The sequence below is a fragment of the Grammomys surdaster genome, unplaced genomic scaffold, assembly GCF_004785775.1.
Source record: "Grammomys surdaster isolate TR1022 unplaced genomic scaffold, NIH_TR_1.0 233, whole genome shotgun sequence".
Taxonomy (NCBI): Eukaryota; Metazoa; Chordata; class Mammalia; order Rodentia; family Muridae; genus Grammomys; species Grammomys surdaster.
This window is the reverse complement of record NW_021604678.1, coordinates 1,935,951-1,960,354: the sequence shown is the minus strand read 5'-3', so window position 1 is coordinate 1,960,354 and position 24,404 is coordinate 1,935,951. Positions and strand designations below refer to the sequence as shown.

Here is a 24,404-nt window from a genome sequence, read left to right as displayed (position 1 = left end):
GTGTGTGTGTAGGATTGTGAGGGGCATATGTGTAGGATAGTGAGGTGTGTGTGTGTGTGTGTGTAGGATAATGAGGGGTGTGTATGTGTATAAAATAGTGAGGGGTATGTGTGGGGGGGATTGTTAGGGGAGTGTGTGTAGGATTTTTAGACATTAAATCTCCTGGATGTACAGTCAAAGTGCTCTGAGATCTCAACAGAGTGTTTCACAGCCACACGCATGAGAATATTTGGTGTTTGATTTTCAGTACACAGAATCTGCCATTTACCCTCAAGCAATTTATTTGTTGTAAGAAAAGATTTCTGATTAGCCACAGAAAGTTTTCCCTGCTTCTCTAAAGCCTTTGAGAAGTTCCTTTTACTTTATCTTTTTCTACTCAGACGTTATCACATTCAGAAGAAACCACTTACTACTTAAAAGGGACCCCTGGAAACCCAAGCCACCAGTCCATCCTGTAGTATTCTCACTCTGTGATACCCAGTGCTACTTGACATCTGATCACTGTGTATCAGTGGTTACCTTTTCTCCTGCTCTGCCTTTCCTGCTCTTCTCCAGGACACAAGATTCTGTCTCCTGCCTGTTCACAGAATCTGTGTTATGGAAGTGGGCTTTGTTTCCATGGTATGAAGTGCTTTACGATCCCTTATGCATCACTGTGTGGTAAACCCTGCAAACACTTGGGGTTAATACATCCTTGTACTTCATCTCACTGTTTTGGCATCAGAATTTTAGGCAGAGTTTGACTCTACCTTTCTATCAATTTGTTGGCAACTGAGGTCACTTCTTTATGGATACATTGTCAGATGGATGGTTTGGAGAGATCAAGAGAGTGTCACACACATGCCTGGGACTTTATGGATAGTTCCTATAGTAATCAGAATACCTACACATAGCCTATCTAGCATTGTTGTCTAAAGAGAGTTGATAGTCTTTTTGGAGATTTAGGGTCTGAGAAAATGTTTCCTGAAGTAGGTCAGTAGATAGAAATTGGTACTGATGGGAGTAGTCAAAAAAACACATCCATGATTGTAGGTATAATGTTTTGTACACTGTGTAAATTTTACCCCTTGGGTTATTAAAATGTTGATTTCTCTGCCCTCATGTCTTGTTTCAAGATATGAAACATTTGGATTGTAATGTTTATACTAAGAGTCTCCTGTCTCAAGCTTGTGCAAACAGTTCTTACCATTTATCCTCTGTCTTGTCAATAAATGCTGATCACCCAACAGTTGGGCAGAATAGAAAATAGGATAGGATGTCTCCCAGCCAGAGGAAAGAGATAGGGAGAGAGGGAGATTCAGATCAGCAGGCAGGGTGCACAAATTAGAGCCATGAAGAAGGGGTCCAAAGGCCCATGTCAGTACTAACGTGTGAGCATCACGAGATGAGCTGGGAGGGAGCCAGTCTAGCATAGGAGGCAAAGGTAGATCAATAACTGATTAGCCAATTGTGGTACATTTTTTAATAAATCTTATTTTTTCAGTATGGTTACTAGGAAATACAATAAGGTAAAGAGATTATAGCCACCTGATTAATTTACTGTTCATATTTATAGTATGTGTAATTCATTTACACATGCTCTTTCTGGAAAGAGTTGTGACTGATATTTAACAAAGCACACAATGTGAGTGAGATAATGAGTTTATAAGAAAATAAAAAAAATGAGGATTTTATCAAGAAAATCAGGCATCTGCTTGTCTCGATGCTCCTTCTAAAAGGTGTTCTGATCAATTGTTTGAGAATGATGTGCGCTCTAAGGTCTAGAAAGTCCATCCACTGTTGGCATATGTAGTGAAAGTTATCTTACCCATAAAAACAAGTTATTGTGTCTAACTTTCTTTTTCTTCCATCTTTCTCATTGTCCATGTTTTTCATAGTGAATGCACTCCTATATAATACATGTACAGATCAATTTACATAGACCAACTAGGCATTTTGGGTTATTTTTTAGGCTATAAAGAGAGTATTAGAGAAATACCTTCAAATGTTATACATTTCTTCCTTGAATATAAAGATATATCTTTGGTTCAAAATGGGCCAGTTGCTCTCAGAGGTGCTATTTTATACCAGGTCTTAAAAGTCTAGTCCAGTAAGAACAGTCTGAGTACTGGAGAGTGGATGTTGAGGTTTCTATCCGGGATGTGAGTGGAATTCCAGCCCCGGGTCCAACTGCATTGGAAGAACTTGATATCCAATCATGTTTCAGTTGATCTATTTGCAGCTGTTCACTGTGAGAAATAAAGAGACAGAAGGTTTTAATTCCTGCATTTATTCATCTCTGCATAGAAACTCCCTGATGATGGTCCATGACTGTTAGTTCTCTGCCACATAAGTCCTTGTTAGTCACAAAATGTGCTCAGTAAGAAAGTTTATCACTTATGATGTTGATCCATCATATGGGCATGACTATAGGAAGACATTCCTTATCATCTCAGATACTTATCCATAATGTGGAGATGTCTATAGGAAGACATTTTCTTCTCCCCTAAGGAGTTTCTTCATCATATGCACATGTCTACAGAAGATAGTTCCTTATCATATAAGACATTTATCCATAGTGTGGGCATGTCTATAGAAAACAGATCCTTATCCCCTATGGTGTCTATTCATAAGGTGGAGCTGTCTATAGGAAGACAGTTTCTAGTCACCTAAAGAGTTTACCCATAATGTAGAGATATACATAGAAGACAGTCTCTCATCCCCTGTGGTATTTATCTGTAATGTAGGCATGTCTATATGAAGACAGCTTCTCATCACCTAAGGTGTTTATCCATAAGGTGCAAATGTCAATATGAAGACAATTTTTCATCCCCTAAATTGTTTATCTATAATGTGGAGATGTATATAGGAAAATGATTTCTTATCACCTAAGGTGCTTGTCTATAATAAAGAATATATATAGTTTCCCCTTATCTTTCCACACTTGCTCATCTGGAAGAAGTAAAATCTGAAATTTAGCATTGTCAGAATTCCCAAACATGCCTAATCAGACAACAAGAGAATAGGCTTTGTGTGAGACACAGCTTTAAAAACTTGAATTTTTTTTTATTTTGACATGAAAATGACATTGCCATAGCAACTATGATTATTAGTGAAGGCTTTGTGTTTTGATTGTCACTGACAATGGCATATTGAAATTGATATGTTCAAACTCTGAAGTTAAAATAAATCAAATTCAAGTTATTTGATGAGCTCTATCAGCAGGAAATTAAGTAAATTAGAGATAGATGTTTTCAAATTAACTACTATTGGTTAATCTTCATTAGAATAAGTCCATGTAATTTCCTATGAATCACCTGGACTTAATGAAGAGCAAATTAGTTGGTATTATAAGTTATGCACTGTTGAGCAATGTTTGTTGGGCTCTATTTCACAACATTTCTGAGTCTCAAAGAAACAAGAATTCCGAAGAGGAAGCATATTCATTTAGTTCAACATGAATTCATTTTCCTGAAGAAAGACTATCAACAAAGCTACAAATATCTAAAGCAGTGGATGCTGGGTCGGTTCCCACTCCTCTTCATCTACATTTGGCCTTATACAGAGGAGTGACTGCATTTTGAATGTACTAGAATGATTGGCTTTTTTTTTTATTCCTATAGAGAGTAGTTGGTATGTCTTGGTCTCATTCAGGGATAGATATCTTTTGACTATTTTGGGAAATAATATCAAAAATGCTTTGTTTTTTTTTAATTTCTTAAATTAAATATGTATCCCATGTATTTACTTTTTTCTGCTCCAAGATGACCTTTCCTAGATTATATCCAAGAGATTGGATCCAGGCCAGTAAATGAAAGGAAGGAAACAAGTTTTTTTCTATCAGAATTAAAAACAAAATATAACATACAGAAAACTAAGCACATATGTTCTAGAAACATACAGTACTATATAGAAGGCAGCAAATGGGATAATGTTGCTGAATTATCTCAGACTGGTGGTTTGTTTCCATCCTTTCCACTTGTATTGTTTAGTAGTTTTGTGTTTTTAGTTCAGGGCCCATTTATCCTTCTTTAAGGCTTGTACCAAAGGGCAGTTTGGTTTCCTCCGAGTGGCTCGCTGGTATCACACATGCAACTGTTTTATTTCCCAAGCAAATTTTTTTCAACTTAACTCACAACTGGATTTTATCCATTGTGAATTAGAAATGTCTAGCTGATAATCCTGTGGCTTAAGTTGGAACAGTGCTTACAGCTGAGAAGCATGCGTTGCCAGAGCACTTTGCTGGTTTACACAGGCCACCATTGCAGAAACGGTGGAGAGAGATGGAGAAGACATCTGTGGCTAACAGAGAAAGACACTGAATTCTGTTGGTAACTTGAGTGTTTTTCTGGTGGAGAGTATTCAGAGTCAGTATACAATTCCCCAACACATTTTATCAATCGGTGTGTCCTTCTATCAGCAAAGATCTATTTAAATTATTTTATGTGGTGGGAACCACCTGTCCGTAGCACTGAATTGCAACCTCATTATGTCATAGAGAATAATACAATCCTGATTTTAGATAGCTGAGTTTAGATAGTCAAGGGACTTGACTATCTAGGACGTAGAAACTATGCATTACATAAAACCAAGGGATATTATTATAGCAGTAAGCACAACTCTGTTACACAGTGAAAATTATAATATAATATAAATATACAAATCTGTTCTATGAGATAGGCTAAAAATGAAGGAAAATTAAAAATCAATTGATCTGAATTCTTCATCAAATGGACTGAGCATCTGAGAAAACGGACAGTAGACAATATAGAACCTGAATTTAAACATGTGCCCAGCGTTGAAAACGGGCTATGTGAACTGCATCCCTGCTAAATGGCATGCATAAAGCCTAGGACATGGGTACCCTGTGCAAGCATTCAATATGATGCGCTGGGCACACACAGGATGCCTGGACCAGCGTGAGGATAGGCACTGGAAAGTTATTCACGTTAAAAGACTGGAAGCTTTAACGACAAAGTTGCAAAAAACTGATAGTAATGCTGAGTCCCTTTTTATTTACACCAGCTTAATATACTTTCTTAGTGAGGAGTACACTGTTCTTTATGCAGCGGGTTTCATCACGATGTAAACATTTGAGAGGAAAGTGGCCTTGTAAGGAAAAATGGGAAGAGGCGCTCGGTGGTAGCTACTCCAAGTCACCCACTGAACCTTCCTTACAGCTTTCTCCATTGGGATAACTGATGGTAAAGATTAAGTAGGTAATGCGCACAACTGATTCCATCTTGTTATTGGCTTTGAACTTTCATTCATACCAGAGAGTTTCCATCACTGGATGAGCTGGTGGTCATAGATAACAGTACGCTGGTGGCCATAACTAGCTGCTTGTGGAAATGAGAGGGGTGTCTGGGAGGCAAATGAGGAAGCTATGGTGACAGGAGCTCTCAGTATTGTAGATCTTACCTTTTTAACTGGGAGAATTTAGAAGATGTTGTGGGATTAATTAAATATGAAAGACATTTGTAAGACACTGAGTGCTTTTGACTACGGATGGTTAGTTGAATTTCCCATGTGAGCTGCTTAAGGATATAAGAGAAACAATTGGGTGGATGGAGTGGGATATTACAAGAGTGAATCTATAAGATGCAACGAACTAGGTGGTGTTTTAACACTCAACAGTGCAGTGGGTCTAAGGCTATGCCTTTGCCCTTAACAAGATTTATAATAGACTGGCTTGACAGCATAGATTTATTTCTCACAATTCTCGGGGGTGGGAAGATGGAGGCAAGTACTGTGGGAATGATGAGGGTCTGTATCCTGGCTCACAGAGGGAACTTCTGTGCTGTATCACCATCTAGCAGAGAGAAATATAGGAAGGCAGCTCCTTGTGTTTCCTCTTGGAAGAGTTTTGAGTGTCATTAACACCCTACCTTATGACCTCATCTATAACTACCTTCTAAAGATCAAGTCTCTGAACACTGTCACAGTGGCTTTAGTAGTGAACATACGGCTGGGCGGTGGTGGCGCACGCCTTTAATCCCATCACTTGGGAGACAGAGGCAGGCAGATTTCTGAGATTGAGGCCAGCCTGGTCTATAGAGTGAGTTCCAGGACAGCCAGGGCTACACAGAGAAACCCTGTCTCGAAAAAACCAAAAAAAAAAAAAAAAAAAAAAGAAGTGAACATACGAACTTGAGTGGGGCACAAACACTCCACAGCAAGAGCCTATTATCTACCGAACGCCCTCATCCATTTCCTTCCTTCCTTCCTTCCTTTCTCCTTCTCTAACATAATACTTTGACTGAGGGCCTATTTAAATCAAAGACAGGGTCAGGATATATCATTTTATTCTGAGAACTTGCTTATTAATCCTTTTGATAGATATATAAAAGGAAATAGACAAATATCTGTTGAAAATTTTACTTTCCAAAAAAATTATCACATCCTGATACCCCTATTTAGAACTGTTGCCTGACAATTCAATCCCTTTATAAGCCCTGGTCTCATTCACTCTGCTCTATCTTTCTATCTTAATCACCGTAACCATGGTCTATGATGTTACTTAACAGTCTCTTATTACTTGTTTTGCTCCCGTCAGAGGTCAGATCCACTGATAGGAAGCTTTGTGCTGTTCACAGATATTATCCAAAGGATCTGGAATAGTGCGAGTCTCCTACACATGGCTTGTTATTATTGCTGAATGACAAGAAGTCAGAATCAACCAATGAGGTGAATCTATCCAACTGTTGACAACTGACACCATTAAGGAAATGCTTTGATGAACTCAGACCTAGTAACAGCTCTCATTTGCCTGGTGTGATAGATAATACCATAGAAGTACTAAGAAACCACTAGCTGTGCGTCTATTTTGGAGACAGGAATAGCAGAAATAGTCATGCACTGAGCGTAGGGGTAAACTAACTCTCACCCTTCCACAAAAAAAAAAAAAAAAAAAAAAACCCTTTTTGCAGGAGATAGAGACAGAAAGCCATGGCTGGACAAAACCCAGAGAAAAACTGACCATGGTGTCCAGCCTCGGTTGATACAGCTACAACACAGTCTTCACACCTAAGGCTCAGGGACCGTCACAGGAAAAGAGCCAAAGGACTAGGAGTCTATTGCAAGACTGCGTCTCCTAGAAATGACAGGGACACTTCACCTGGGATTCCTCATCAATATGACTGCCTAAATAAGACCCACACAGTGACAATACCAGTAGACATGCTAACTTGGAGGGAGAAAATCTCACAAAGCCCCATCTATTGACAAGGAGCTGCAGGAAAAAAAGACCTTTGAAAGAGGGAAAAATTAGTCATCTCTAAGGATGCGCTCACTAGCTAGTTATCCAATCCGAGTGTTATCTGAGAAATCATCCACATACAAGCAACACTGAGCGAACTCATCAGGTTGCATATATTTCCACTTATGTGTGTGTGTACAGATGCTTATACAATAATTAAAAAAAGAGGCCAAGTATTTGAAAGGTACCAAGGGTGAAGGGACATAGCTGAGGTTGGAAGGAGAAAATTATGTAATTATATTTTATTTTGTTTAAAATGGCACAAAAGAAAAAAAATTAAAAAAATAAAGGAAGGAAGGAAGTCAAGAATTTTGGCTGTGTTCCTTGAAGGATGGAGTTGCCACCCAGAGCCAGACATGACCACAGGGGAGATAGGAATCAGAGGTGAGAGATGATAAAGGACAAACAGCTCAACTCCAGACATTTCCAGGGAATCATGGCTGTCAGCAAACATGCAGGCAGAGGCAAACCCCAGCTTAAGGATAGAAGTCCAAGCTGGAAGTGGGAATTTTCATAGAGTCCCTCTAAATATCTGTATTTGACTTGAAGTAGAGTTGGTTGTGTGTGCTAATTTTTAATGTACTACCATTGCTGAAAAAGATCAGTTAATTCTCATTGCTTTTAGGTAACCCCTAATATTTTCCTTTCTGTAGAATTTCTTCCAATGGACAAAATCCAAATAAAAGACTTTTTAAAATTATTCTAAGGTTTTATAGTCTTGTGAAGATATAACTTACAATATTTATCCCTTGAAGATTCCCCCCAGAATGTACTAATTGTATTTTGAATAGGAAGAAGTATTCCACTGTAATAATTAAGTCAGTCACTCATGGGCTTTCTAATTAACTTGTCAGAATAGTTAGAGGATTCTTGAAGGTAAGTTTCATAGGGAAATGATAGCCACATCCTGTAACCTAAGTCTCCATCAGGTCTTTTGTTCTTTCTTATGGCCATACCAGACCTAAACACTTCCTATTTTTACAACTACATTAGCCACCAGTTATAGTCATTGTCTAATGGTTAGTGACAACCTCTCTCGATTGGTCATGGTTATTATACTTTTCAAAAAGCTTCATCTCTGTTTGCTTGGCTGCACCTTACTGTAAACTACATATTATCGACAAAGCAGGAATTTGAAACAAGCTCCAAGGAAAGGAAAATCCTCACTCTTAGTTCAGAGATTCTCTGGTCAGACACTGATTGCAATCTGCTTATTAGAACTGGGAATTGCGTGGGTGATCCCAACAGAGGCTCAGGAAATCAGTGAACTCCCAATTAGTACAGAGTAAAGGCTGAGTGACATCGAAGTCAGTAGACAGCCATTTGTGTACTTTATGTATTCGTAGAAAATGGAAGCTTTGCCTGAATGGAAACACATGGCAAATGGATTTAATACAATTCTTTGAATGCTGAGCAGCCAAATCATCCGCAGTGTGGTCACATCTGAGAGGACAAAAAGCTAAAGCTTTGACCCAGTGTTTTAGCCTAAAGCAAACAGTCTAAGCAGTCCATTGGTCCTGAGACATATTTCACTCACCCCTGATGAGATATTTATCTCAACTCCACTACAATCAACATGGAACATGTTCTTGGCTTTGTTTCCCCTTCTGATCTGAATACATATGTGCAGTAAATAATGCATCTCTGTGTAATAAAACTCTTGGGAGTATACTGAGGAAAAAAAGTGAGGAAACTGAAACGGGGAAGTGTACTTTGGTTTTGTAAAAGAGGCAGAGGAAAAATGAGGAAGAGGGACAGACTTTTCTTAAATCTTAACTTTCCTTACTTCAGGGAAAACAGATGCACACCAATGTAGTTTCACAAAGTCAGAGAAGATCTCACTCTTCAGTGGTCATTTCAAAGTCATTACCGTAGAGAACAGATGCCTCTGTAACTCATGTCTCAGAACATGTTAATTCCCTGTGAATGGAAGCTATTTTTAAATGCATAATAATGGCATTCTTTTTGTATCTGTTAGTTTGGATTAGTATTTTCTAGGTTTCAAATGGTTATAAGAAAAAGTATTTGATAAAATTAGTCTTGTTTCAACTTAGTATTTTTTTTAAACCACAGATTGTCAAACTTTCCTGAAAATGTGTTCCTTTGCCTTAAGGTCTTAGGAATTTTGATGCTACTGTAACTCAGATCGTTTGAACGTGATATGACCGGACCATGAACACTAAATGCACTTTTATTTTATGACCTTAGTTGCACTGAGTTTAGAACATTTCACCTCAGCTTTCTTTACTGGAAAATGTTGATAGTTGCTGACTTGGATGAGACTTGGGTTTCATATTATATGTTGTTTTCTGGTTTCTACAGTCTTCCTGCCCAGTCAGCTTCATTTCCAGTCTGTGAGAAGATAAACTGAAATTTTAGCTTGTTCTAAATGATCTTTCAAGGCCTCTTTTAAGCCCCAAAAGTACATGATATGATGCAAAGAGTTATGGAGAGGACTGTTCCTGGTGTGGAGCAGATGGGTGGATAGAAATCAGTGAAGCCTTGGTGTAGGGTAGATGGGGGGCAGTAAAGCCTTAGCATTGGGGTAGATAGGGCAATCACTGAAGCCTTGCTGTGGGAGAAATGAGTATGGGGCAGATGGGTGGATCACTGAAGCCTTGGATTGGGGTAGAGGGATGGTGTAGTGAAAGCACAGTTCAGAGCTGACAGGAAGTGTCTTATCCATGAGAATAATAGTGACAAAAAAGGTGGCATGAGGAAGGATGAAGGAGAGAGATGAGGAAACAGGACATTAAGTTCTACCAATATTAGGACTGTGACCTCTGGGCCATTGTTGACAAGAGAGGTAGAAGTTGCCTGGTCAGAAATGCCACAGTCACCAAGGAAATCCATTTGCATTTTCAATTGATTTATCCAACTATTCATTCCACACATCCTGTTGAGCTCCCATCATGTGAAAGGCACAGATATGTTTTCTTTTCTGTATGAGTTGGATAAATATTACAGAAATGTTTACAAAAGTGCACGGCCCTCATCGTTGAGCCTACAACTCAGGTGGGAATAAAGATCAAACACTGGTAGTCATCACCGTGAGAAATGTACAAGGGTAGAGTAGAGAAGCATAGCTGGAGTAGTGTGTGCAGAGGACTCTGGGTACTCGGGTAGGCAGTGAGGTTGGAGGAGATCATCAGCCAGAAAAAAAGGAGGATTATTTTACTGGGATGCCTTCAGTGGGTACTGCTCTACTATAGTCCCAATGATGATGCTCCCCACAAATTCATTTGCTGAATTCCTAGCCCTCAGATAACAGGATTAGGAAATGGGGTGCTGGGAGGGGATTTGATGATGAGGGCAAAGTACTCATAAAAGAAGAGAATCGGTGTTCTTATGAAATAAAGTGAGTCTCAGAGCGGTACCTGGTCCTTCTTAGAACGGGAGGGCTAATGTTCCATGGTTTATAATCAGGTAATCAGCTCATGAATGGCCAGCATGCAGGTACAGTTGCATGAATAGGCTGCAATGCTTCCCAGTGGTGACAGGGGATCAACAACATTGCATTTTTAAAAGTCTGGTCTGTTGAAGTATAATTTATGCATAGCTATATAATGAATTCCAGCCACTCAACCGTGCCCTCCAAATGGCCCCTGCCCTCTTCCTGCCAACCCTTCTTCTATTTGTAGTTTCTATCGCAACTGTTTTGTTGCCTCTTCTCTTAGTAGTGTCTTTTCAAGAGTGTTGTATGTGTTCAGTATGTATGTAGCTTTGAGCGTGGCGCCTTTCATTAAATGCAATGTAATCCATCATTAGCACCTCCCTTTGTGTTAACAAGAAATGTTGGTGTGTTGTACCGTACGTTATTTATCCATTCACTTGTGAAGAACAGTTGGGTTATTTATTAATGATTGTTAGTTAATTCCTGTATTTTTCATAGCATCTTTATCACTGTATCTTATGTTCATTTCCCACTATTGTGGCTGTCAACCTATATACCAATAAACCTATAGAGGCCAACAGCCTATATATCAATAAACTTTTAGTGGCTGACAGCCTATAAATCAATAAACCCATTTCTTCTTCAAGTTGGCTCATGAGAATGAGTTAAAATTTGTTAGCATCAAATTTCTTATTCAAAAGGTAAAGTATATAGGCAACAGTGATGGAATCACTTTTCTAGGACAACTTTCAAATGGAGTCCATGAAAACACTGATAAATACCAAGGCATGGTGGGGAAAGTGACAGGAACTCAATGTCACTTTTGCCAAATGAACTGTCAGATAGAACAGGATGTTCTGACGTTACTGTTTATAAGACCGTGTTATGAGAACTCTAAGGGTTGGGGGGATGAGGAGTTGGAGAGTGTAATATTAATTTCTTTATCTTACTTTAAAGTTTGTAATTACTCCATGATGTTCTATTTTAATAGGAAGGGAAGGGAAAGAAAGAGAGAGCATAGGGAAAGAAAGAGAGAGCTCTGAGGGGGAGCAGTGTGCCCAACACACAAAATATGTTTATATACTTGTAAGAAAATTTAAAAGATAATAGACAGGATAATAGGCAAGATAGTACAAGTGTATGTCTGTCTGTCCTCAGAGCCGTCAAAAGTAAGAGTATATTCCCAGGCAGCGTTAGGGGTTGGGTACAGGGATCTCTGAGAGCCAGACATCAGCTGGGTTACAGAAAGGCAAAAGACAGAGGGTCTGAGCTCGAGTTTCCTCAAAAATCACAGATCTCAAATCTCCCTCCTGGCATGCCTCAGAGTCTGGAGAACTCAGCAACTTCAAAGTCCACTCTGGCTCTGAGGTTATGGGCTATCAAGATAGGAATTAGCCTGATACAAGTACCTCTCAAAACTCCTCTTGCTGGTGGATCTCAGGCCTGCCAGACTGTATCCACTGACTCATTTAAAGACAGTTACCCAAAAGAGTTGTCTTATTACTAAATGAAAATTGTTGAAAACTTAGAAAAAACAAATACCTCTTCCACAAAGCTTTATCTTTCATACTGTAAATAGCCTTTCATTATAAAGAACTGTCTACAGAGCCCATTGTTAAATCAGTGTTTTCTGTGACTAACAATGCAGTTTATCAATATAGTAAGAATGGATTTTCACTAGATATGAAACACATTTTAATGAAATTCATGTCCTTCAGTACAGTGTATTTCTGAAATATATTGTCTAAATAAATAAATTGTATTTTAATTTCTTTTTGATATAACTATACTCTACCATAATAAATTTTCAATACTGTATCTGAGTAAATAGAGTTCTCAGACAGAGAGGGTCTGTTTGTTAGGATTCAGTGCTCTGACTTGCTGAGAGGCTGGGGACTGATACAGATTTTATTCCTCATTTTCACTATGTTTGGCAAAATTTTAGAATAAGATTATTTATTAATACTTCTGTGGTGATGAAAACCATAAAGTTCAACTAGATAGTAAATTCAGATTTTAGATATCCAGAGAGTACTGGATAAACCTATAGGCAGTAGCAAAGAGCTGCCCCCCTAAAGAGTTTTTATTTTTTATTAAAAGCAGAATTCAATGAAAAACAGGCTTCTGTACCTTAGACAACTGTGCAAGGTAGAAGCTCTTTCCTTGACCCATCTCAAATCAGGTCACAGGGCACTGGTATCATTGACTGGCAGCCTCTACATAGAATGTAGGGGAACCCAGTGTGACTGCCGAGCTCACCATGCTGTAGTCCACAAACTCCCTGTTAATTCTGTTTCTGTTGTAGGACAGAAAGGACAGAGCTGGCATCTCTTTTCTGCTCCCCACCTTCCTGTGATTAGTAGGTGTGTGACAATCTGGGGCTGCTAAGGAGACTGTCACATCCTTGCTGCCTTTCATTTCCAGCTTTCCATTCGCTAAAGAAGCTTTCCTGCATGATGACCCTGGAAGCATGCAGACATCAAACAGCACCATGCTTAGGTCTCACTCCTCAGGACATGCTACCCGAGGAATGGTGTGTGTCTCTGGTTGTCACTACCTAACGTGGACAGTAATGTTAGACTAGAAATATACATCAAGGTCATGCGTAATGGTTTGGGATGCTAGATGCTAAAGCTTTGATCTGTACTTGATAAATACCAACCATGGGTAGAAGAAAATGCTATGAGGACAGCTGCTTACAGATCCCTGTGTATCAAGCACCATGCTAAATGTTTACACTAGTATTTTATTTAAACCTCAGGTACTTTTGCCTCCCTCCCTCTCTCCCTCCCTCCCTCCCTCCCTTCCTCCCTCCCTCCATCCTTCCCTACCTGTCTCTCTCCTTCCCCTTTCCCTGCCTGCCTTTCTTCCTTCTCTACCTCTCTCCCTCCCTCCTTCCTTCTTTTTTCCATTCATTCTTCCTTTCAGTCGTTTTTACTAATGACAAAATAGAAATGAAAGCATTTATAATAACTTTGATGAAGTCACATATGCACTAAGAAGTGAGGCGGTAAAGCTGGCTCCTCACATTCTCACGGCCACCTCCTCACTCACCCTTCAGTCTACCAAATGCACTCTAACATGCGTGGATTCACTCACCTTCCCACCTGCTTGCAGTATTCTGATTTCTACTTAGGAGACTAGGAGCGGGGGACCTACTGGGAGACTTTCCCTCCTAACACTGCCAGTGGCTTTTCAGGACTTGAACACTTCTAACAAAAGAGAGCTCAGTTCACTTAAGAAAACCAATTTAAGTTCCACTATCTATGATCACTGGTCAAAATGAGCTTTGATGGGAGACTGAGAGAATACAATATTCTTTTCCATTGTGTCTTATATTTTCCGATTTTCAAACTCCTTATTTGGTTTAATCTCCAATTCTTTCCTGTGTTAGTTAAGTATGCACTGTATTCTAATTATCCTTACTTCAGAGATAATGAAGCCCACTGAGAGATTAAATGGCTTTATTCATCCCCTGCAGTGACCTCTATTTCCTCCTTTCTACTTTCCTAACTGCCAGCCATACAGGAGTGAGACAGCTCTGTCCATGATGTCTTTACACAACACGACATTCTAGGGGTCAAATTCTTTCAGCAGTAATGAAGAGTTGTCATCATTAAAGAGTTCAAGTAGTATCCATTATAGTGCTATATATGGCTGAACATTTCAGAGCTTTTATAAATTTATACTAATTTCCATTCATCTGTAAATCTGTGGATAGAAATCTTTCTAGAGAATGAAACACATGAACACACACACACACACACACGCACACACATTTTCTATGTTCAATTACAGAAACTTCCATCTGATATAAGGTAGTTTATGGATTTCTGACCTGAGAGCACCTTTTGCCAACAAATACAGTGAGACAGGATGGGGAATAATGGCAAAAGCTGATCTAGCAATGGGTTTAGAGGCACAGGACTCGGCTGGCATAGTATTAATCAGAGCGTAGCCTCATGATCTCTCCTAGATACAAAGGTACCCAGGAAATGAAGTCTGTCAATACACATAGGCCAAAATGAAATAGTTAAGATTTAGAAATTAACCATTGCTGTGATAACAAGTTGCAGGTGAAAACATGATTATTTCTGTGAGAGCAAAAGAGTTTGTGTAATAAAACGTAACATGCCTTCATAATGCTAAAATAAAAGCAAAACAATTCTTACTGGCCTCACATAAGTAGAAGGACCCCAAAGATAATAATGATACATTAACCCCTTGATAGGATCGTAGCTAACGAACATTAAAACAATTCTCTTTAAAACAGTTAGGAGTATTTGTGACCATTGCTTCAATTCACTCATATATCAATGACCCCTTGTCAGGAAACATCAGATAAATTAGAGAGTTGTTAAGATATGAAGGGAACACTCATAGCTGCCTTAGGCTTAATATGTATTCTTAAAATATTTTACAAATTATTGAGCTTGAAAAAATGTTGTATATCAAATTAATATATATTCACATATACTAGCAGTAAGTGGCCTAAACTCACATTTTTAAACATTTCCACGAAGCATCAAAATATACAAAGGTTATGTATTATGTATACATAAGTTTGTAAATATGCAAGTATATGTACAGAATACACTAATTTTAATTGTTTGTTAAAGGACATGAATCCTAACTTAATGGAGGAGTATATCATGTTTATGTGTTGGAAGCCAATCTAACAAAGATTCTATTGACATTATTTGTAAAATTTAGTAGACGTTTTTAAAGCAGAGGCTAGCCTTAAAGCTCAGGCTGGCCCTGAATTTACAGTCCTCCTGCCTTGTCCTCGTGATTGCTAGGATGGAAGAAGATATGCCACCATGCGCAACTGCAAGTTTAGTAGTGTGAGAAGGAATGTTTATGGACTTAAGGCAGGGCCAATAAATATCTCAAAAGGGTAATTTGGAGATATGTATTAACAAGCAGTTTCTATCTCTGTCAGGAAGGACAAAGGGTTACGTAGATGGGCTATTTATAATGGTGAACATAACATGGAGATCTGTATGAGCAAATATGAAGATATAATAATCAATATAGTATAGCAGGACTTTATACAATATAGATGACTCTAAAAGTTCTGATCTAACAGGAATCAAATCAATGAGCAGGTTAACAAAGGATGTGGGTACCAAAGCATTTGGATGTCCTTTTGTTTTAGGAAGGGATAAGATACAGTAGAATAGACAGACAGGGTGGGCAGTGTTCAGGAATAGACAAAGAGAGAGAGGTTCAGGCAGAGACAAAGAGAGAGGTTCAAGAATTGACAAAGACAGAGAGAGAGAGGTTCCAGAATAGAGAAAGGTGAAAGGTTCTGGAGAGAGAGAGAGAGAGAGAGAGAGAGAGAGAGAGAGAGAGAGAGAGAAAGAGGGAACAGAATAACAAGCCTATAGCCAGTTCCTTGCAGGCTGGAAAGTGATGAAATAGCAGTCCTGCCAGAGAAAATATGTTGAAAGGAACAGATTTTTCAAAAATAATTTGCGATTCATTTATTGGTTCTCCTTTCTAGGGATATTCTAAGTATCATATAAATGGACTGTACCTTATGCCTTCCTAAAACAAAAGGATACACAAATGCCTTTGTCCATACATCTTTCATGAACCAGTCCATTAATCTGATTCCTGTTACATCAGAACTTTTTTAAAAAACAAATTATTATTTTATTTTATTTATATTGGTGTTCTGCCTCCATGTATGTCTGTGTGAGGGAGTTGTGTCTCCTGTAACTGGAATTACAGACAGTTGTGAGCTGCCATGTGGGTGCTGGACTTGAACCTAGGTCCTTTGGAAGAGCAACCAATGCTCTTAACCTCCGGGCCATCTCTCCTGCCCACATCAGAACTTTTAAAGTCATCTGGAGTGACTGTCTTCACTCCATGAACGCTGCTGCAGCCTCTGGCATTAGATTACTTTTCTGGCGCTGCAGTGAGACTATTGTGAAGTTTACCTCTGGCTTCTTCTGGCAAAATCTCTTTTCTAGTTCTCTGATGACATGTTCACTTGACAGTGCACCATTATCAAACTCAGTGACCGTTTTATAGTGCTTTCTTGTCTGGGATTTTGTGGTTCTGTGGCTTCCCTTCAGCCTCTCATCCCCCCACCAGCCTTCTTTAAGGTCCCATCTCTGCTGCAAATACTCTAGTTGGAAGCATCCTCTGGCCATCTTGGTTGTAGCCGCCACTTTATCTCCCCCCACATCTCTTTAGTTTACCTTTTTCCTTTTCCCTCAGTTTCCCTTTCCTCTCTCTTCCTTAGCACAGTTTGTGAGATCACCAATGTTCTGTTCCTCACACAGTCCTTCACATTAGCCTTTCCTTCTCTCCCTCCAAGCTTCAGAGTGAACATGGCTATCTCTCCTCTCCCTTCTAAACATGCTGCAGCTAGTTCCTCTTTTCCTCAGCTTAGAGTCTTGCCTGATGTGTACAAGGCCATGGGTTTCATATACGGTTCTGCAAACAAAAGCAGCAGCTATCAGGGTAGTGACAGGAAAGGCTTCCTACTCCAAGTGGGGAGACAGGAATATTAATATTAATGACAGCTAAATGAAGGTAGATTTTAATAAGGTGACCATGCTGCCTCCAGTTACATGCTTGGGGCCAGGTGGGAATGAGTATTTGGAAGTGAATTGTCTTTATTACCTTAAGTAAAAAGAAATCTGAATCTCTATTCAATTCTATTTTGTAAAAATGCTTAGATAGCGTATTGTTGCAGATGTTTAAGCTGCTGTATCTAATACATTCTCAGCTCCTACATCCAGAGGTCTATCTAGAGTAACAGAACCCTTATGCTCTATCTGTCTATCTGTCTATCTGTCTATCTATCTATCATCTATCTATCCACCCATCTATATACATATACATACATATATACATATATGTATATACATGCACACACACATACACTATATACACACACACACACACACTTTAGCACATGGTTAAATTAGAGAAAGAAATCAACAGTATTTCAATAGCTCAGGGCAGACATGAGGAACTCACATATTATATCCTATGATAGTTCATGAGAACATCTATGAGTTCAATTTGATTTCTGAGATGTAAAATGTTTGGCTATCAAACCTCACCCTTCAGCCTCTGGTATTCTTTTGAAGATATTTTGCTAAGTGAGAAGATTAGAGGTGTCTGTGGCCCTTTTTTTTTATTCTGCCAAGAAGGACAGGAATAAGCAAAAAGAAGTCTGCATCTATACCTAATTCTGCACTAGTATTTAGATATCATATTTTTGTGTGTGTTTAAGGTGATATATCCACTAGGTTCTCTGTTTCCAAGCACTAGTGTCTGCTTGTCTAGAGTAACAAAGCCCTCACACTAAAGCCATAACTCTCTGAATTAACTGGAACAGTTTTGGACAGGACAGGTTTATTTTTTATATTTTTAAAAGTAATATTCTTGCTAACTAGGAATTCTGGAGTAACAAAGAAACTAAAGAATAATGAGGCATCAGTATAGCCAAAGAGTATATTACTATTTCTGTGGGTTTTCCCCCATGCTTGGGGTTTCATTGGTAAACAGATACAGTATTAAAAATAGTTTCAATGTGACAGATGTTTCTCAAGTTGACATTGAATGATTTTTTAGAAAGACACTCTATGTAAAAGCACCTTGTTATCCAGCCCTGAAAGGATTCCTTCCTGTGGTGGCTTTGTTCCCTCTCACTTCCAGCTTCCAGTTTTAATATGAAAATTATGGGATGGCACTGAAGAAATCCAAAAATACTTTTACTTAGTTGTTAAACCTTTAGGATCACCGAGGTTCATGTCTTCAGTTATTTTGGTGCTAGATTTACCTGAGAGACAGTTTTTCTCAAGGTTAGTTCTAGGTCTTTTCCACTAGAATTTTAAATGTGCAGAGGTTTTAATTAAAATAAGGATTAAATGGGGGTGGGGGTATTTTGCTATCAATTTTCTGGTCCATTGATAATGGCTTATTGGATTTCTTACTCTAGGGTCTTAGAGTTTTCCCCTAATAAATATTCTACAAAACTGACACTTTCCCTCTTTGTTTTGTTTCATATGGGAGGCATAAATCCCCAAGGCAGCCACAGCCGCTTACGCCTCCCCCATCCACGTTCTTCCCACCCCTCTTCTTCCTCCCACTCCCTTCCCCTTCTTCCTCCTCTTTTTACTTCTATCATATACGATATTTCAAATTTTGACTTTCCAAATAAAATATTTGAGATTCTGTCTATGAAAGTGGTAACCACAGCATTCCCAGTCCTTCTTCCCTCAAGCTCTACCTCTATCCCCCACCTCTCCACTTCTCCTCAAATTCATGATTGTTTCGTTGATTATTATTGTTATGCGTAACACACACATGTAACACACACACACACACACACTAAGCCACCATTTGACTCCCCATGCCTTCTGAAGAGCTGACATTTCTTCTCCTAAGAGAAATAACAAATGCTGTGAAATGACTGTTCAAGACAATGCCTAGCAATAGATTGAAATAGACCTCACTCTCTCCAAATAAGGACTGGCAAACATGCCAAGGACTTTCTGCCCTGTGCTTCCTAGGCCTGAAATGATGCTAGTTGGACAGTTCATCCTGGGTGAGATGACAGGGATTTTCCCAGGCCGCCATCTCTCTGGATGCCTTATGCACTATGGATTTTCTCCAAAGCAAGAGGGTAATGAAAAGTTAGGGATTATTTGCCAACTTGAAAACTGGACTTCTTTGAAACCTCGGAGGTTTGTAAATTCCTCCTAGGGGCCATTGGGAGATTATTTCTCAGTCTTTCCCTGAAGCCATGGCTTCTCTTATGAGCTGCACCTAATAACTTCTTATGACTTAAACAAAGCCATGCACTCTCTCCCAGTTTTTAGATCAAGAAGATTGAAAACAAGGGCTAGCAGGGATGAGCTCAGAAAGATTCTAGAATGGTGGACCCTTGGCTCCAGCTTTAGCAACTCTCAGTGTTCCTGGCTTGTGGCTGTTAGTTCTATTTAGCTCAGATTTTATAAGGCCCCTGCTATCTGTGTGTCCCTGCCTCTCTATTCTAAAGAGCCTTGTGATTAGGATCTAGGCTCACTCAGACAGTCTAGGATAATCTCCTATCAGAATACTTAATTTGCTTCCATCTGCAGAGGCTCTCTTCTGATGAATTAACCCTTCTAGGCCCAGGAATCAGGCGCTGCTATCCTTGGGGGGCCTCTTACAGAACAGGAAAAAACAGACATCACATTTTCTGCACAGTCTTTTTTTAAAAAATATTATTTATTTATTTACTTACTTATTTACTTCACATCCTCCTCAATTCCCCTCTTCCATCACCTCTCCCACAATTCCCTCCTCCCCTTCTCTTTCAAGTATGTGGGGACCCCGGGGATCCCACCAAACTGGCACTTCAAGTCTCTGCAAGGCTAAGCTCTGCATAGTTCTTTTTTTAAAAAAAATTAATTAAATAATAGTTCAAGCAAGCGTGAACCTTCACTATACATAGTAAGGCTGAGCAGGTTCAGAATCCCCAGCACCCAGGCACCCACCTGAGACAGTAAGTAGCTCCCTGCTCCCTACCAGAGTCCTGGCCTGGAACACTGTCCCACACAAGGACAGTCTTTTTCCATAAACTAAATTCCAAAGGAAAAAATCCCTATGTCTACCTTCAATAACATCTAACCTTACTATAATCTCTTGTGGCTTTGGCTCCCTGGTCTGATATTAACTAGAGTTGAGATTTCATTTTAATAGCAAGTTAAGCTGAAATCAAACTGCCAGTGTACTCCTCAATTCTGTTTGCTTTTGCCAACTCTAAGCTGCCAAACTATGAAAGATGATGTTCACCATGCTGCATTTTGAAGTTGCAGTGATACTGTTTTAGTCAGGGTTTCTATTCTTGCAAAAAACGCCATGACCAAGAAGCAAGTTGGGGAGGAAAGAGTTTATTCAGCTTACACTTCCACATTGCTGTTCATCACCAAAGGAAGTCAAGACAGGAACTCAAGCAGGTCAGGAAGCAGGAGCTGATGCAGAGGCCATAGAGGGATGCTGCTTTCTTATAGAACCCAGGACTACCAGCCCAGGGATGGCACCTCTCACAATGGGCCCTCCCACCCTTTATCACTAATTGAGAAAATGCCTTACAGCTGGATCTCATGGAGGCATTTCCTCAAGGGGAATTTTCTGTGATAACTCCAGCTTGTGTCAAGTTGACACACAAAACAAACCAGTATAGATACTATATGAAAATGTTATATTCATTGGAGATAAACATAAATATAATTGCAGTCTGACTATGCTAGTTATCAGCATGTGGTTATCGCCACATACTCTGAACCGTCAGACTTGTTACACCCCCTTCCTGTGTCTGCACCTTTTTTTCTTTTAAACCACTGCAATTTGTGGTGCATCAGGTTGAATGTCATTCTATGGTATAGAGCCTTGATGCAGAAAATATGGACCTTTGTACTCTGGATGGTTTGCAATTCAAGATCCCAGCAAGAAATCAATGACGTCATTCACAAGTAAAGTGTTTGAGACTGATAAGGCACCAGAAAGTATTATGAAGGTTAATGAAATTAATGGGGCTGAAATCAGAGAGGAATATTACCCTGAATAATCCTCTGGGAGGTGCAAAACCTTAAAGACAGAAACTAACCCTTATCACTCAATATAAGCCCAGGAGGGAACTCAATAATGACTGTAATTTTCTGTGCCAAACTAGATAGAACTAGAGTTGAGTAAAAGACCACTTAGGCTAAGTATTACCTCAAACTGAGAAAAGTAGATGAGATATATATATCTCACAGAGCGTAAGATTCTGGGCTTTTGAATCCAACGTAGTTTTGAATATGGCTTTTAAATTATAATTTATTCTATTTTATTTATGTGTGTCCATGGGTGGTGGCCTTGCATGCATGTGCAGGAATCTGCAGAGTGTCTGTCAGCAGGATCCTAGGAAATTGTAAACTGCTTTACAAGGGTGCTAGGAAACAAATATGTATCCTCTGGAAGAACAATATACACCCTTAACCACAAGCCATCTCTCCAGCCAGAATACAGCTTTACTACACTAAGGATGTGCATTTACTCAACACTATGCTTGCTGGGTTTTAATTATATGCTGGTACCATGCTAGGCACTAGTGGTAAATTGAGAATCAATCAATGTAAATGTATGTTATGTCTATCAAATGACCTGAGAGATAATGTATTATAGTGTTGGGATCATAATAGCATTTCTAGAAAAGCAGTTTACCTAGATCATTGGAAAACCATGGAAACATAGCTTAGAGAAATGGGTAGGACATCGTCACTGAGGTCCTCATTCTGGAGCAAATAAAAGCCACAGGCAGTTTTATGTAGGGAAGGAGGGGTTAAGTGTGTGTTTCTAAAGGATGCTCAGATTGCATTGATACTAGATTGAAAGACACCAAAAGCATTATACAGACCCCAATGAAGGTGTGAAACATATTGATGTTAAAGGTCATACTGACTGACACAAAGCAGGGTGGGCTGGAAGCAAACAGGGACAGAATGAAGACAACCATTTACATAGCTGTAGTGTACAACAAAATCAAGGGTGCTGCATGACATTCAGATAGGGAATTCACGCTGGGGACTAAATTAAATTGGCATTTTAATTTTAACTTAATTTAATTGAGTTTAAAATACCTTTTGAAATACACGATTAGAGATGTCAAATAAGCTCTCAAATTTGTAGTCTAAGAAGGAGAACTGTTATTATAGATAAACTCATATTAAATGGCTCATAGTTGGTTAATGAAGTCAAAGGTGTGGAGGAATGTGATAAAGTGTGAGGGTGTGAGCTATTAGATAAAGAATTGTGAGAAGAGATGGACTCAGTAGACAAATATCTGAAAGGTTCTAATACCATAAGGGAAACCAAAGTCAGCAAATGAGACTCTAATAACAGAGATGCAAGAGAAAAACCTGAAGAAAACCAAAAGAGGGGGGAAAAGGGTATTTTAAGAACCATTTCTCAGAGTTCAATATAGTGGTACATGCCTTTAATCCCAGTACTTGGGAGGCAGAGGCAGGTGAATCTCTGAGTTCAAGACCAGCCTGGTCTATATAGTGAGTTCTAGGACAGCCACAGCTACATGGTAAGAACCTGTATCAGCAAAATAAAACAAAACTAAACTAAAAGAAGAAAAAGAAAAGAAACAGTTGTCAATAGATTAAAATTTTATTGAGGACTGAACACTGTCAAGAATGTAGCTTGAGTCATGTACCCTGAACCATGAGTGCAAAGACAAGGCCACAAATGTACATATGAACATATGATTCAGTACTGGCAATTTTTCTAGATAAAGTGGAAATAGGATGTAATATGGAAAGAGTTATTCAGGACAACTTTTAAAAATGGAATAGACATTCACGTGTGTCTAACCTGGTGGGAACGGTCCTCTTAACAGAGAGAAATCTAACAGAAGGGATAATCAAGTGGATCCCCACTTGCTGTTGTAATGGTACATTAGATTCTGAAGAAATCTTATGACTTCTGTGCCTCCAGATGACCTAACTCCCAAAACACTGCATTCATATTAAATTTCCAATCTTGGGTTCACATAACCAATTATAGCACAAGAGGAGGACAATTTGAAATTTTACTAAGTTTCTTTAATGCTGTCCCTTTAGTTTTTTACAACCATGAAGTGGGAGAAAATAATACTGACTGCTTTAGATTAGTCTAACCATTGGATATTATATTATAGCGTTGGTAGAAGGCTCAGTAAATTTGATGGCACACAATCCACATCATAAATTGATATATAAAATGATCCCAGAGTTAATGTTGTCTAATGCAAATGAACTACTCAAAAATATGTACTAGAGGTAAATGAGTATAACTCTGGCTCATGAAATTTGATTACAACAAACATGAGGGTGCTTGGTGCACATGACCGCCTACTGCATTGCAGACACATAGCAACTTAGATTCAGTGCTGCTGCTATGTGGTGCTTGCTGCCATGTTGATGTTTGGGTCATTTGTGTTTGCAGGGGACTATTTTTCTGCCTGGAAATAAAGTCATTGAGCATCCATGCAATGAAGAAAACCCGGGAAAGTTCCTTTTTGAAGTAGTTCCAGGTAAGATAAGTTTTCTGTTTTGATTAAATTATCGCCGTTCTGTGTTGACGGAAGTGAAGACGTGTTAGACTGGTTTTGATCCTTAATTCTGTTGAAAATATTACTGAGACGGCAAGCATTAACTTTGGACTATCATCTACACAGACAATGATACCACACTTGTACAAGAGGATGTGTGTATACACACACACTCATGGCTGCAGAATGACTCAGTTGCCCATGAGACTATTGATTTGACCAGAATTGTTCAAATTGTATTGCAACAGACTGTGTGCAAGAGGCGTCTTATTTTACAGGGATCCTGTGATGGAAACTTGACACAATGTTAATGCTCAGATGTGTTACCAGAGGATTACTTGATAAATTCACTTGTAAAAACTTCTTTTTGAATAAACCTTTTCTATTTAAAAAAAAATCCTTCAATGACACAGTTCTGTGTCTCCATGTTGCAACAGTGGCTTGCACATGTGTTTGGCCTGTGGAACTGACAACGACGAGTCTACCAAGGCATCCGTGTTCAATATCTGCAACATCTGTTCATGTTTCTTAGTTATCAGCTCCCACCCATTTTAGTGTATTTAAGCCATAGTTAAATCTTAGAATAGACCCAGAACTGCTCTTTCAATGCCACAGTCCACGTCATCGATCAGTTCTTCAGCATCTCCTTATACCTCGATAAAAGTAGAAAAGAGTTACCCGTG

General features: G+C 39.0%; 1 protein-coding gene across 1 annotated transcript in view; it reads left to right on the top strand.

Annotated features, from left to right (window-relative positions):
* Positions 1–24,404, top strand: part of Arhgap24 (Rho GTPase activating protein 24) — a 425,397-nt gene that overhangs the window by 167,314 nt on the left and 233,679 nt on the right. The window contains exon 3 of the mRNA XM_028773655.1: positions 23,616–23,703. Coding sequence (XP_028629488.1) covers positions 23,616–23,703 — 88 coding nt within the window. The remainder of the gene's footprint in view (positions 1–23,615; positions 23,704–24,404) is intronic.